The sequence below is a fragment of the Amphibalanus amphitrite genome, unplaced genomic scaffold, assembly GCF_019059575.1.
Source record: "Amphibalanus amphitrite isolate SeventyFive unplaced genomic scaffold, NRLGWU_Aamphi_draft 000179F_arrow, whole genome shotgun sequence".
Classification (NCBI taxonomy): domain Eukaryota; kingdom Metazoa; phylum Arthropoda; class Thecostraca; order Balanomorpha; family Balanidae; genus Amphibalanus; species Amphibalanus amphitrite.
The window spans coordinates 853,622-866,721 of NW_024881674.1; the positions used below are offsets into that span (position 1 = coordinate 853,622).

The 13,100-nt window shown below is 51.4% G+C and overlaps 2 protein-coding genes across 15 annotated transcripts in view; both read left to right on the plus strand.

Moving 5' to 3' along the window:
* LOC122384014 (putative phosphatidate phosphatase) overlaps positions 1–5,837 on the plus strand; it is a 37,383-nt gene extending 31,546 nt beyond the window's left edge. For all 14 annotated transcript variants that reach the window (XM_043370962.1, XM_043370969.1, XM_043370963.1 and 11 more), the window contains 4 exons: positions 1,353–1,497; positions 2,275–2,332; positions 2,981–3,157; positions 3,885–5,837. In XM_043370962.1, the coding sequence (XP_043226897.1) occupies positions 1,353–1,497; positions 2,275–2,332; positions 2,981–3,157; positions 3,885–3,992 (488 nt within the window). In that variant the 3' untranslated portion in view covers positions 3,993–5,837. The remainder of the gene's footprint in view (positions 1–1,352; positions 1,498–2,274; positions 2,333–2,980; positions 3,158–3,884) is intronic.
* A 763-nt stretch (positions 5,838–6,600) lies between these two features.
* Positions 6,601–10,869, plus strand: LOC122384003 (dynamin-like). Its single transcript, XM_043370933.1, has one exon. The coding sequence runs from the start codon at positions 7,000–7,002 to the stop codon at positions 9,487–9,489; it is 2,490 nt and encodes an 829-aa protein (XP_043226868.1). The 5' UTR covers positions 6,601–6,999; the 3' UTR covers positions 9,490–10,869.
* Positions 10,870–13,100: the final 2,231 nt, after the last annotated feature.

Here is a 13,100-nt window from a genome sequence, read left to right on the forward strand (position 1 = left end):
ACATCCTTACAGCGCTGTCTTGTTTATATAATGTTTATTACACTGTTCATATTACATAGTCATATTACAATGCTCCTTGACAGTCTGTAGGTTTACCTGCGTGTTAGTATGTATTCACTCTATTAACCCGCGCCCCGTAGGGCTACCGGCGGACCCCACCACCCGTAGGGGGGGGGGGGGGGGGCCGTTTCGGCCCCCCCCTAAGATCTCGGACATTTACCGGCCGATTTTCAAAATTAAAACGGCGATCGATAGCCCCACCAGGGAACTACCTTGTGACCAAATTTCATTGACCTAGGTCAAACCGATGACGTCACAGGTCAGGTCAAAGGTCAGATTTTCACCGTTCACAGGCATTTCAAGAAATGTGTTGTGAAATCGAGTAAATTGGGAAGTTATTGAAAACCATCGATGGCACATTGTTCGTCAAACATATACTCTGCTATCTGAGGTCACTGATACCAGGTCAGGTCACAGCGAGGTCAGGTCACCGGGGGTCACAATATGAAAGTGTCGTGTGATACATGTTTTATGGTCCATTTTACATGACAAATGCGATTATGTGGGTCAGACAGCCTTTGGAGCCAGCTAAGGTCACATTTTGGTCAAGGTCAAGTCAAGGTCAGGTCAACTTAGGTCAAATTTCAAATTTGATGTTTTTGCATAAAATGGGTATCCATTCGATGCAGCTCGTCACGGGGAGTCCAATGGTGGTCTTTGTTTTGCTCTACTTGGTCTAGAATTGCCAAAAATTGAGTTTGAAAATTTGACGTCATCATTTTTGCACAGTGTTTTCGCTATAACTTGGCCAAAAATCGAGATATCGATCTGAAATTTGGATGTAGATAGATGACGGTAGGTTCTATCACATATATTCCGTTTTTTTCGAAACTCAAAAAAACTATCTGGATTTTTTGGCTAATATATCCAAAAAATTGCATTTTTGATTTTTGGGGGTTAAAACTCGAAAATTTCAAAAATCCGAGATAGCAGTTTTGTAGCCTTGTCAATTCTACACCTTTTATGTCTAGATCATTTGTCTGTATCTTCGAAGCTGTAGGCCTGACAGCTCTTCTCGCGAAGGTCTTTTTCGGTCGAAAATGGCAGAACATGACGTCATTCTGACGTCATTTGTGGCCAACTTATCATAGCCTCTGGAAAAATGTTTGGTCACAATGTGTAAAATTGATGCCCGGAGGGGTCCTGAAAGTTTGGTGGCGATATCTCCAGCCGTTTAGGAGATATCGAGGGACAGGGGGGCCGTTTCGCCCCCCCCCCCCTACGGGGCGCGGGTTTAAGCGTGCTGCAGTGTTCAGACCACTTGTTCAGACCGCGGTGGTCCCGCTCCGCAGGTAAATACTCGATCGGCCGTCTGCGTCCCCACTTTATCGCCGTGTGCAGGCCGGACGTGCTGGAGAACGGCAGCTGCACCGATCACACTTACATCACGAACTTCAAATGTCTGGGCCCAGACGAAAAGGCCATCAGGGAGGCGAGGTACGGACGGGGTATGGAGGGGGAGGGTGAGGGATGGAGGACGGAGGTCATCAAGGAGGGAGTAGATCGGAGAAGGATGGAGCTAGGCAAGAGCTATAGTGCATTGTTAATGGTGTCAAGTGCTTTTGCGAGGAACATAGCGACTAGCGAGTATAGATATGTGAAGAATCGTTGACCTTTTACTCGAAGAAATTAAATAAAGGCCAAAAATTATATTTCATACGGTGAGCTTTTGGCTACAAGATTTTATCAAACCAACAAAATGTCGCGCCACAAAATTTATGCTGACATGATGCACGATACAAAATTCATGTTGACTTGAATTTTATATCGTGCCATTTTGTTGGTTTGACAAAAGCTTGTAAGTTGTAGCCGAAAGTTCACCGTCTCTAATATAACTTTTGACCTTGATCTTATTCGTTCGAGGAAAACGTCAATGATTCTTCATATAGCAGATGTGAAATGTTAATGAATTTGGGGGAGATGAACTGCTTCTTCTCGTGAAAAGTAAAAAATAACAATATTTGATTTCTGTTCCCCGCCTTTTACGCTAACTTGCATGGTTTGCGGGCACGTCTTGATGTATGACGTATGACGTACCTATGAGGCATGACACATACATGGTTGACGTGCGCCAGGCTGTATTATGACACTGTGACGGTCTATTGTATATGACGATAAATATCCTAGTTTAATTGTCTATTTTGCTGTTTTGTTGTTCCCCATAGCATCCTTATATTCATTTCTGACCTTGGTTGCGCTGTCTTTGTGTTTCAGGCTATCGTTCCCGTCCGGCCACGCCTCGTTCTCCTTCTACACGATGGTGTACCTGGCGGTAAGTGGTCACAACATCTCCACGACACACGACCAAACGCCAACCATTCACACGAGCTGACACCGACTGGCGCCTGTTCTACACATGTCCTGACACATTAAGTTCTGTTGAAGGTTTCTGCTATCCCGCTCACCATTCGTTACACCGTGACCGTCATGCCGTACCATTACCATCTGTAACACCATGACCGTCACGGTCATAGTCAGTGTCAGGAGCCATGATCTGGTGCAGAATATGCAAGCGATCTGTTACCGTTACCTTGCACAACCGTCTGACTTTGATCTCTTCCCTCTCAGAAAAAAACATGCACTTCCGTCCCGTCCCTTCCGCTTACCAGTTTTTACTTGCAAAAGCAATGATCCCTCGCTCCCCCTTCCGCTTCTAGTTGCACCTGTAGGGTCATCTGACTCCGCGCTCCACTTCCCTTTCTAGATGTACCTGCAGCGTGCGTGGTCGTCTGACTAACCGCTCCCCTCCCCTCTTAGCTATGCGAATAGGATCATCTGACCCACCCCCACCACTCTCAGCTGTACCTTCAAGATCACCTGAGCCCCTCCCCCTCAGCTGTACCTAGAACACCATCTGACCACTCCATCTCTCAGCTGTGCCTGTATAGTAATCTGACCGCGTCTCTCCTTCCCTCTCCAGCTATACCTGCAGGCGCGGCTGACGTGGCGCGCCACCAAGCTGTTGCGGCCGTTCCTGCAGTTCGTCTGCCTGATGCTGTGCTGGTACACGGCTCTCAGCCGCGTCTCCGACTACAAGCACCACCCGACTGACGTGCTGGCCGGAGCCGTGCTCGGCGCCATCGTGGCAGTGCTCGTGGTACGTCCCCGCGGCCGTGCTCGGACTAGCCGCAGAGCCGTGTTTGGTAGTGGCGAGAGGGAGCGAGCAAGGGCTGGTGCGGGAGAGGAAAATATTGTTTCTTATACCTATTAGGACCTGAACTGGCGACAGTTCTCCGGCCAAAATGCTTTGTCATTGTCACAGGCTTAATGTTGTTGGGCTTGCTTTATTGGTTTTGTAGCTTCTTACGATGCTGATGCCCTTTTAGTCACTTTGTTCCAGACGTTTAATCATAACGGGTCTTTGGATAAGCGTAATTCTCTCTTTTCTTACAGGACGGGTGGGTCCAGAGCCCTCACTTGTGGGCATGTGGCGCCCCTCGGTGACTCTCTTTGGAACCAGCACTTTGTTAGTCGGGCAGCTTGGCAAACAATCTTCCCCGGACCTTGCTGACTCGTTTTCATTTGAATTTGGGGCGTCCGTACATAATGGTCTTTGCGCTACATAGTTTTAGAGTGGAAATTCTGAGCGATTTGGTTCCAGCTATTGATTTTACATTAATTGACGTTTATAGCCATGTGGCATGATGATTATATATGATAAAACTGCAAAGGGACCCGGTAAACTAGGTTGCGGTCCTGCTGCCTGTATGTATTCTTCCACTTCCTGGCATCACGACCAGTTGTCACCACATCCCCGTCCGTCCGTCTGACTTGTCCCCGTGAGTCGTCCAGTGGCCGTCTGACCGGCCCGCTGCCGTCCACAGGCTGTATTCGTCTCTGGCATGTTCAAGAGGCGGTGCGCCGCTGCCGACATCGCGCCCGTCTCCAGACAAAACACCGTCAACAACTCTGAGCCGCTGCAGCCGGTCTAGGGGGCGCCAGACGGGCCCTGCCGTGTCCGCAGGCTGTCCCCGCCTGTCTTTGGTAGTGTTCGCTGGTTGACGGCGATTTCATTGTCTGGCTAGCGGACGCCAGGTCCTTGCCGATGGGCCGCGGTTGTTGAACAGTGTTTTGTCGAACAGTGTTTTTGGCAGGAGTTCGGTCTCCAAGAAGCGGTGTGCGAGGAGGCGAAAGGTCGTGGAGCCTGGCACCACATTGTGTATTACAGTGATGTGCAGAGAGAGGTACAGCAATATTCGGCTCAACTTGCTAACGACAACATTACTCCATTCTCCGACGAAGAAGCTAAATTCCTGCCTCAACGGAGCTTCAACGGTTGAAATTGAATCATATGTTAAAGATGCGAAATTAAAGGCTTTCTGCAGTTATCGTCACTACTAAGAACGTGTCAGCTGCGAAATTGCAAGCATTTCTTGGCTTACTTGTCGTTCGGTGTGTGGAGGTGCGGCAAACTGTTCAATTATAGCTATTGAATGCAAAAATGTACACTTTCGCATGAAGTTGTTACGGATTCGTCCGCATGGGTCGTCTAAAAGGCTTATGTGTTTGGCCTTTGCACGTCAAGTGTATGACCATTTGCACGTAGTTAGTGGAAGAAACACCGGTCGATACCAGAGGTGCAGGCCTGGGCTTGGTAGGATGGATTCAACGAACAGCTTACACTGTACTAAGCTTCCGTTCGGTGCTTGGTTTCAACCATTTGTAACTTGTAAGTGTACGTGTAACTTGTAATGTCACTTGACAGACTACCTGATCAGTGATAGTGTTCTGATATGGTTTGTTAGCGTCGTTGTTTACTAATCATCTCACAGTAGTTTGTCCTTTGTGACTGTGCGTGTTATAAACATAACAAGGATCAGGTCCCATAGCAGTAGAACAGCTGTATGGAGATGTAGCATGTTGACAGCGAGCTTATATTCGCTATATCGTGTTCGTCTGCCACTCAGGACTTTGCGTTGATTTCGTTCAGCAGTGTCAGCTCCTTTCGTGACTGCCACTTCCATTCTCCGAGTAGCTTTTCTATTCCCTATCGATGATCATGTACTGGATGATTCATAAGTATTTCCAATTTTGACACAATGTATTGGTGTTAATTCATATGGTTAGTGCAGCTAAGTTTTCACGGAAGCGACCGTATTTTTCGTTTTATTTCGGCGATTTGATTCGCAGTCTGTGAGCTTGGTTGTGGGAGCGTCAGAGAAAGCGACGTTTGCTATGTGAACCTAAACATGTTTGATCGTAATAAGCGTAGTGCCTTTTATGCCGTAAGATTGTTATCGTTAGTAAACTGATGAATGCGAGCAAGTTTTTGGGGTTCGAGTATTTATGGAGACCAAGCTGGCTCTTTTCAGAAAAAAAAGAAGAGTTGTGTCATTTGATATCGGAGGCAAATAACAGAAGATGAGATGAGCATGTTAAAATATGAATTTTGCCTCATGATGTGGTGGCCTGACTATGATGTGATAATTTCGGCCTTTTGGAGAAGGGATGTTGAAGGTGTTTTGTGATGGCTCTGATAAGAGCTTGGTCAATTGTCATGGTGCCCGCTTGTGAGCCGGAGTTGGCTGATTTACGTTTCTGGCAAATATCGTTTTTTGAATAAGGTTCCGTGGTGCCGAGGAGCCATGCTTTGAAACTGATTAGGGTGAAGGATAGCTTACCTTGGTCGCGCTGGATGAATGAAGCAGCATTTTTTATTTTGCCTATGTAGAGGGTGACCTTGAGCGGTGTCATTGGTTTTGTGTTTGCAAGTAAACATTTATTGTTTGCGGCTTTTGACGTTACCAAATACAAAATGCATATGTTTTCTCAACAACCAATTTGTGTTTCACTTTTCAAATATTTGGTTTCTGCCTGTTTGGCGTTTCGAGAGTTGCCCTTTGTTGTTTTTGACTGCTCCGCAGCGTGCATGCGTGGTTTTGAAACCGAAGGTGCGACTCGCGAGCATCATTCGAGCAGAGGGACAGCCTAATTCAGTGGCCATCGCATTCGGACGAGCACGGAGCATTCACCACCTCTGGGTAGCCATAATTCCTCTTTAGGGGAGTGACAAATACGCAAACCTCAGTGACTCCTCAAATGTTGATACAGATTCTAGTTCAACCTTCGCTATCGGTCTACGGCATCGAGTTTTAGAACGTGGGGTCAGAACGATCAGCTTGAACTGGCTTCGTATGGAGGCGTGGAGGCATACAAGGCCCATTCAGGTCGTGATCATGTGGTGATCATCATCATACTTATCCATACTGAGGCGAGCACTGAAGTAGGGAGGTACTGCTGGTGCTGCAGCGTCGATCCCCCTCCCGGCTCCCGCTACTTTGTCGTAATCCGAGCTCGCTAAAAAGATGTGTTGATTGATCACTACCATTCGTACGCCCAGCCTTCACGCTAATTACGATCATCCGTGGCGTGCGTCTGTGTTGTAATATGAAAATGGTAGCCGGTAGGCGAAGTGCTTCTTCCGCTGAGGTTTCGCTGGCGATTTTGAGTCATCCGTGATTCCCCGCCCGTCCAGATGACGTCACCAATTCTGTGGAACCATTGTATTGTTAGATGCCGATAATTTCCTAATCCTTGATAGTGTGTTGAGCGACGTCGAGCGGCGCGGAGGCGAGTGGGTGTGTTGGTCATTCAATTAAAATGAAGAAAAACGAGTGATTATTAGAGCGCTCACGTGTGTCAAGGCTGTTTTTAAGAACTGAAGGCCTGACATATTAATAATCAACGAACACTTGGCGTTTTTCTAGTGGAATAAGTTGTTGGCTGACTTCTTGGGGTGAAGCCCGACTTCAAGTAAGTTACAGCAGGTGACTGTATTAAATGATATTTTTGCATCGCTGGGACGGTGGAGGAAGAACTCTTTGTTCGAATTTGATATATATTTTCGAAGATCTCAGATATTCTCACTGACAGATAAGTTCTTACTTGTAAGTTGTCTTTGTCAGTCTAAGATCAGCTGCACAAGAAGAGAACATCAACATGGCTGGAAATAGTGGAATGGAAAGCCTGATTGGCATTGTAAATCAGCTACAAGATGCATTCTCTCAAATGGGTGTTAGTATGCAGCTGGATTTGCCACAAATAGCAGTAGTTGGTGGCCAAAGTGCAGGAAAGTCATCTGTGCTGGAGAACTTTGTTGGTCAAGATTTTCTCCCTCGTGGCTCAGGCATTGTGACAAGGCGACCCCTGGTGCTCCAGCTCATCAACCACCCTGTTGAGTACGGAGAGTTCTTGCATCTCAAAGGCCAGCAGTTCCCAAATTTTGATGATATCAGAAGGGAGATAGAGGCCGAGACAGACCGAGTCACTGGCAGCAACAAGGGAATCAGTAGTGTCCCTATCAATCTGAGAGTGTTCTCGCCTCATGTCCTAAACTTGACATTGATAGATCTGCCAGGCATGACCAGAGTGCCCGTGGGTGACCAGCCAAAAGACATTGAGGAGCAAATCAGGAACATGATCATGCAGTTCATCACAAAGCCCAACTGCCTTGTGCTTGCTGTCACTCCAGCCAACCAGGATCTTGCAATCAGTGATGCCCTGAAGCTGGCACGTGAGGTGGACCCAGATGGAATGCGAACCATTGGTGTCATAACCAAACTTGACCTGATGGATGATGGAACTGATGCCAAGGATATTCTGGAGAACCGGACTCTCCCACTGAGGCGAGGGTATGTTGGTGTGGTAAACCGCAGCCAGAGAGACATTGAAGGTCGTAAGGACATCAAGGCAGCCATTGCAGCAGAGAGAAAGTTCTTCTTGAGCCACCCAGCCTACAGATCAATGGCAGATCGTATGGGCACTCCCTATTTGCAGAGAGTGCTGAACCAGCAGCTGTCAAACCACATCAGAGAGACGCTGCCATCCCTCAGGGACAAGCTGCAGAAGCAGCTCCTGAGCATGGAGAAGGAAGTGGAGGAGTACAAGCACTTCCGACCGGACGATCCCAGCATCAAGACGAAGGCGATGCTGCAGATGATCCAGCAGCTGCAGGCGGACTTTGACCGCTCCATCGAAGGCTCCGGAAAAGGCGACGGTCGCATCAACACGGCTGAGCTGTCGGGCGGCGCCAAGATCAACCGGCTCTTCCACGAGCGTTTCCCGTTCGAGATCGTGAAGATGGAGTTCGACGAGAAAGAGCTGCGCAAGGAGATCGCTTTCGCGATCCAGAACATCCACGGCATCCGCGTCGGTCTCTTCACGCCCGACATGGCCTTCGACGCCATCGTCAAGAAGCAGATCGAGCGGCTGAAGGAGCCCAGCCTCAAGTGCGTCGATCTGGTGGTGCAGGAGCTCACGAACGTGGTGCGCTCGTGCACAGACAAGATGGCGCGCTACCCGCGCCTGCGCGATGAGGCCGAGCGCATCATCTGCACCTTTATTCGCGAGCGAGAGTCTGAGCTGAAGCGGCAGCTCATCCTGCTCATAGACTGTGAGCTTGCCTACATGAACACCAACCACGAGGACTTCATCGGTTTCGCCAACGCCCAGTCTCAGACGGAGAATGCCAACAAGACCGGCCGCAAGCTGGGCAACCAGGTGATCCGCAAAGGCTGGCTGTGCATCAGTAACCTGGGCATCATGCGCGGCGGCTCGCGCGACTACTGGTTCGTGCTGACGTCTGAGAGCCTCAGCTGGTTCAAGGACGAGGAGGAGCGTGACAAAAAGTACATGTTGCCGCTGGACAACCTGAAGCTGCGTGATGTCGAGGGTGGGTTCATGTCGCGCCGCTCAGCGTTCGCTCTCTTCTCGCCCGACGGCCGCAACGTCTACAAGGACCACAAGCAGCTGGAGCTGAGCACGGAGACCTCCGAGGAGCTGGACTCGTGGAAGGCGTCGTTCCTGCGCGCCGGCGTCTACCCAGAGAAGGCGTCGGCAGCCAACGGCGAGTCCAGCGGCAGCGATGACCAGGCCACCTCGCTCGACCCGGCACTTGAGCGACAAGTGGAGACGATCCGTAACCTGGTCGATAGTTACATGCGTATCGTCACCAAGACGACCCGCGACCTGGTGCCCAAGACCATCATGCACATGATGATCAACCAGTGCAAGACGTTCATCATGGGCGAGCTGCTGGCGCACCTGTACGCCAGCGGCGACCAGGCCAGCATGATGGAGGAGTCGGCGGAGGAGGCCGCCAAGCGGGAGGAGATGCTGCGCATGTACCACGCCTGCAAGGAGGCGCTGCGCATCATCAGCAACGCGCAGCTGGCGTGCTCTGCGGCGCCCGCCTCCGCCGCCGTCAACATCGACTGGGCCAATTCGACCAGCAGCAGCGGCAGCGGTGGAGGTGGTGTCGGGTCGGCCACGCGGCGCGCGCCACCACCCACGGCCGCGCGGCCGGCCCCGGTGACCGGGCGGCCGGCGCCGGCCATCCCGTCTCGACCCGGCGGCCGCCAGGGCCTGCCGCCGCCGCTGCAGCCCACCCGCGTCGGAGGACCGCCGCCCATCCCGGGCCGGCCACGCTAGACGGCGCGCCCGCCCGCCCGGCTCGCCCGAGACCAGCAGGTAAGGCCGCCGCCCGCGGCCAGTCGTAGATAGCTCACAGCGCTTACCCGGTATCTAGACGTTCCCGTGGATGTCGTGGTGTAGCGCCCGTATCAGTTGGCTTATTGGTCGTTAATGTTGGCCCTCAGTCGTGCATTACAGTCCGCCAATGTGTACGTGAATTGTTATAGGTACATATTTGCGTTCCGCGCGCAAACTTAATGGGCACAGTACCTGTCCCTGCACATTCTCCGCCTGACTAGCGAGTTAATGTTAACTGCTGGCTTCTCAGTAATATGATATATACAGGGAGTGATAGTATGCACCGCACCGTTTCCGTCACCGCAGGGCATTTAACCCGCCGCGCGCCGCCCCTCTCCTGCGGTGGGGGCGCTCGATGTCTATGTGGGCCGCACGCGTCGCCGATACCCGGGGTCGCCAATTCCAGTCGATTGCTGTGTCTGCGGCGCCCGAGCGCGACCTTGAAAGTCAGCAGCGTGAATCCGAGTAAAGACCTGCTGTCGCTCAGTCTGAGCGAGGCAATAGAGCCGGTCTGTGGCCTGCATGCCTGTCGGACACTGCGCGCCAGCCACCGCTTCACGAGGCTTTGTTTCAGCGTACTTTGTGTATGTGTGCGTGTTACAGCGGCTGGGAGGTTGTTGTGGGACACAAGGGCGTAGTGCGCGGCCACACCGGTAGCGCGGTGGGCGTCTCGGTGTGCCGCGTGCAGCGCTAGCCCAACTGCGCAGCGCTCTGTCTGACGGCACGGAGCGGACGTCCCTTCGACAGCGGCCGGGCGTGGGCGATCGACGAATCGATACAGTACTTGTGCGGTCGGCTCCCACGGCACCTGATGCGGCAATACTGTTCTGAGTGGTGTCCAAATTTATCAATGTAATCCCGTGTTTGTATGATTGTTGAGACGTGTCGGAACTTCTGAAGCTTTGATGGCTCTCTTTGGTTCGCACAGCAGCCTGTATTGAGCGTCTATTTGTCGTGCGCTTATGATGTTTTTTGAAGAGCATGGTGCAGTCTGATCTGTAGTGATATGAGAAGCGCAGATGGATGTGTTTCGTGCTGGCTTAGTATAACTTATCTCTCCTTGTATTGAACTTTATTGAACTTCCGTAAACTAGGAATTCAGGCCAGCTTTGTGTATATGTGCGTGGGTTTCATTATTTTGCATAGCACTGCAATGTTGTTCAAACTTCGGCGGCAGCAAACTGATTTTGTATAAAGGGCTCAATTTAGCGCCAACAGGTATGTTTATCCGTTACCAAATTTTGAAGTAATAGTTTTATCAATGTGTTACGTGCTGTTGCTTGTCCGAATCTTGTGCATGTAATAAACTTGCAACGTGAAGCCCGCCGTTCTTTCGTGACAGTAATGTGGCGTACGGATGGAATTGAAAGCACCCTGGTGTGTCACGAGCTCGTTGACTTCCGTGTTGGGAACTGCTCCCACGGCAGCGGCATTTCACTATTTCACCGGCGCCTGTATGTTCATGTGACCACGTTACGTCCTGCACATAAGTTATGACAGACCGCAAGTCGCAACACAGGAAACATCTGACATCACACTATCACCAACAGAAGGGCACGGGCGGTTGGTCTCTCCAAACGTGCTCGTTTATGACGATGTACCCATACTGAATAAGTCCGTTAGAACTTCATGTGACCTATTGTCAACGACGGAATGCGAATGAATGTGTGTGGCCTGAAATGATCAACCTAACCTGAATTGACCGATAATTGCGTTGTGCCGCAAATCATCGTTGGTTGTGCCTTCTGTGACGTTATTGATTGTTGTAACATTTTGTCCATTGATTGAGTCATCACAATGCTCACTGCTTAGTGTCCGTCCGGCAGTTGTTGGTGAAAATTTGCCAGCATTTATCTCCCCGTCGCCCCCTTGTTTTGTCGTCCGGTGCGTCCCATCTCGGGTCGGCCTGTTTCGTCACGTGGACACAGCTGCGCCCGCCGCCGACGCTCCGAGTCCTGTCTGACACACCGCGGCTGTGACGGTGGTATACGCGCCGCGGCCGGACGCGGTCGGGCCGGGCCATCTGGCCGCGGGGTGCCGATAATGCACCCCCGGCACCCTCCCCGCCGCTGCGCCGGCCGCGTGACACCGACCGGCGGTGTATCTTATCGTGTACGCGCAGAAGGCGCTAGCTGCCGCAGTCCACCGCGGCGCCAACTTTGCTTTGGTGCTGACATGCGGTCTTTCACGACAGGAGCGCTTACCAAGGCGGAGTACTGCTGCTCAGGTGCCTCTATACATATACAGACGAGCTCCTCAATGATGATGAAAATGGTATAGGGCACACCTGGGGTTTCTCGTGCGTGGTCGTATGTGCAGATGTGGATTCTCAGGGGCGTAATTACATGTTGATGAGATGCGCATGATAACGTCGTACTGTTATGGTTGCGTGGGCGGGCTAAATGCGTGTGCTGCAGCAGAATGATAAACACTGCACCGTGCCCCCAGTCTGATACAGATTTGCTTCCATTTTGGTACCCGTCGATATCGATGTCGGTTTTGCGGTGTAGTTCTGCCTGTAAATATTTGCTTTTGTCCGATTGCAACCTATATGCATCATGAGTGTATCCGTTGATTACTTTGCATCGGTACCTACACAGCGTGTATTTCCTTATCCGTTTTCCTTGGCCTACGACCGGACGAATTAAGGCAGATTGGGTGTCGAAAATAACCCTTACCTATATCCTGCGATGGTCTCGGTTGGTGACACATGATGCATGCTACACTGCCTCTGATACCGTTTGTGATTCACAAACCACATCCGTCCGTTGCGGTTTCCGTACAACACCGTTTTACTGTCGCCGTGTGCCGTACACTGTAGTCTGTACTGATCCGGTGTCGTACACCGTACTGTCGCCGTGAGCCGTATACCGTTCAGTGCCGACTGCCGTACTGACACTGTATGCCGTACACCGTACAACACCGTACCGTCTCCGTGCAGTGCCGTGCCGCGTGCGATACCGTACCGTGGCCGTGTAGCCGATCGTATACCTACTGCTCTTCAGTCTGTACCGGACGCACTGGGGTGTCACCCAGTAGCGGCGGAACACCTTCAATTAAAAAGGGGGGGGGGCACTGCCGACTTTTGGTCCCATTCTTTCCATGCAACGCCCATAGGGCTAATGTTAAAATGCTAAAATCAAAGGGGGTACGGTGCCCCGTTGCCCTCCCCGTTCCGCCGCCTTTGGTGTCACCTGTGTTATCTGACCCGCATCCCGCATCCCAATCCTGCCGGACCATTCGGTAATGACCTCCGGTGTCTCAGAGGGCCGCGATGAGCTCTCCTATCGGCGGATAGCTCTCGGTGCCTCTCTCTGACAGATATGTTACACACTCTCGCAAAGGCGCTCCTATACTTCGTTATCTGGTAATCTGTTACGCCCAGTGCGGTGCCCTTTTCAGCGACCGTGGCAGTGAACCTCAACTACGACCCCGCAGCTGACGAAGCGGGGCCTGGGGTGGGGCTGTGATCGCCGCCACCATCGCCGCCGCTGCCGGCTGAATGACGTCACACCATTCAGCGCTCCGCTCCGACCGCCGCGCCGGCTCCG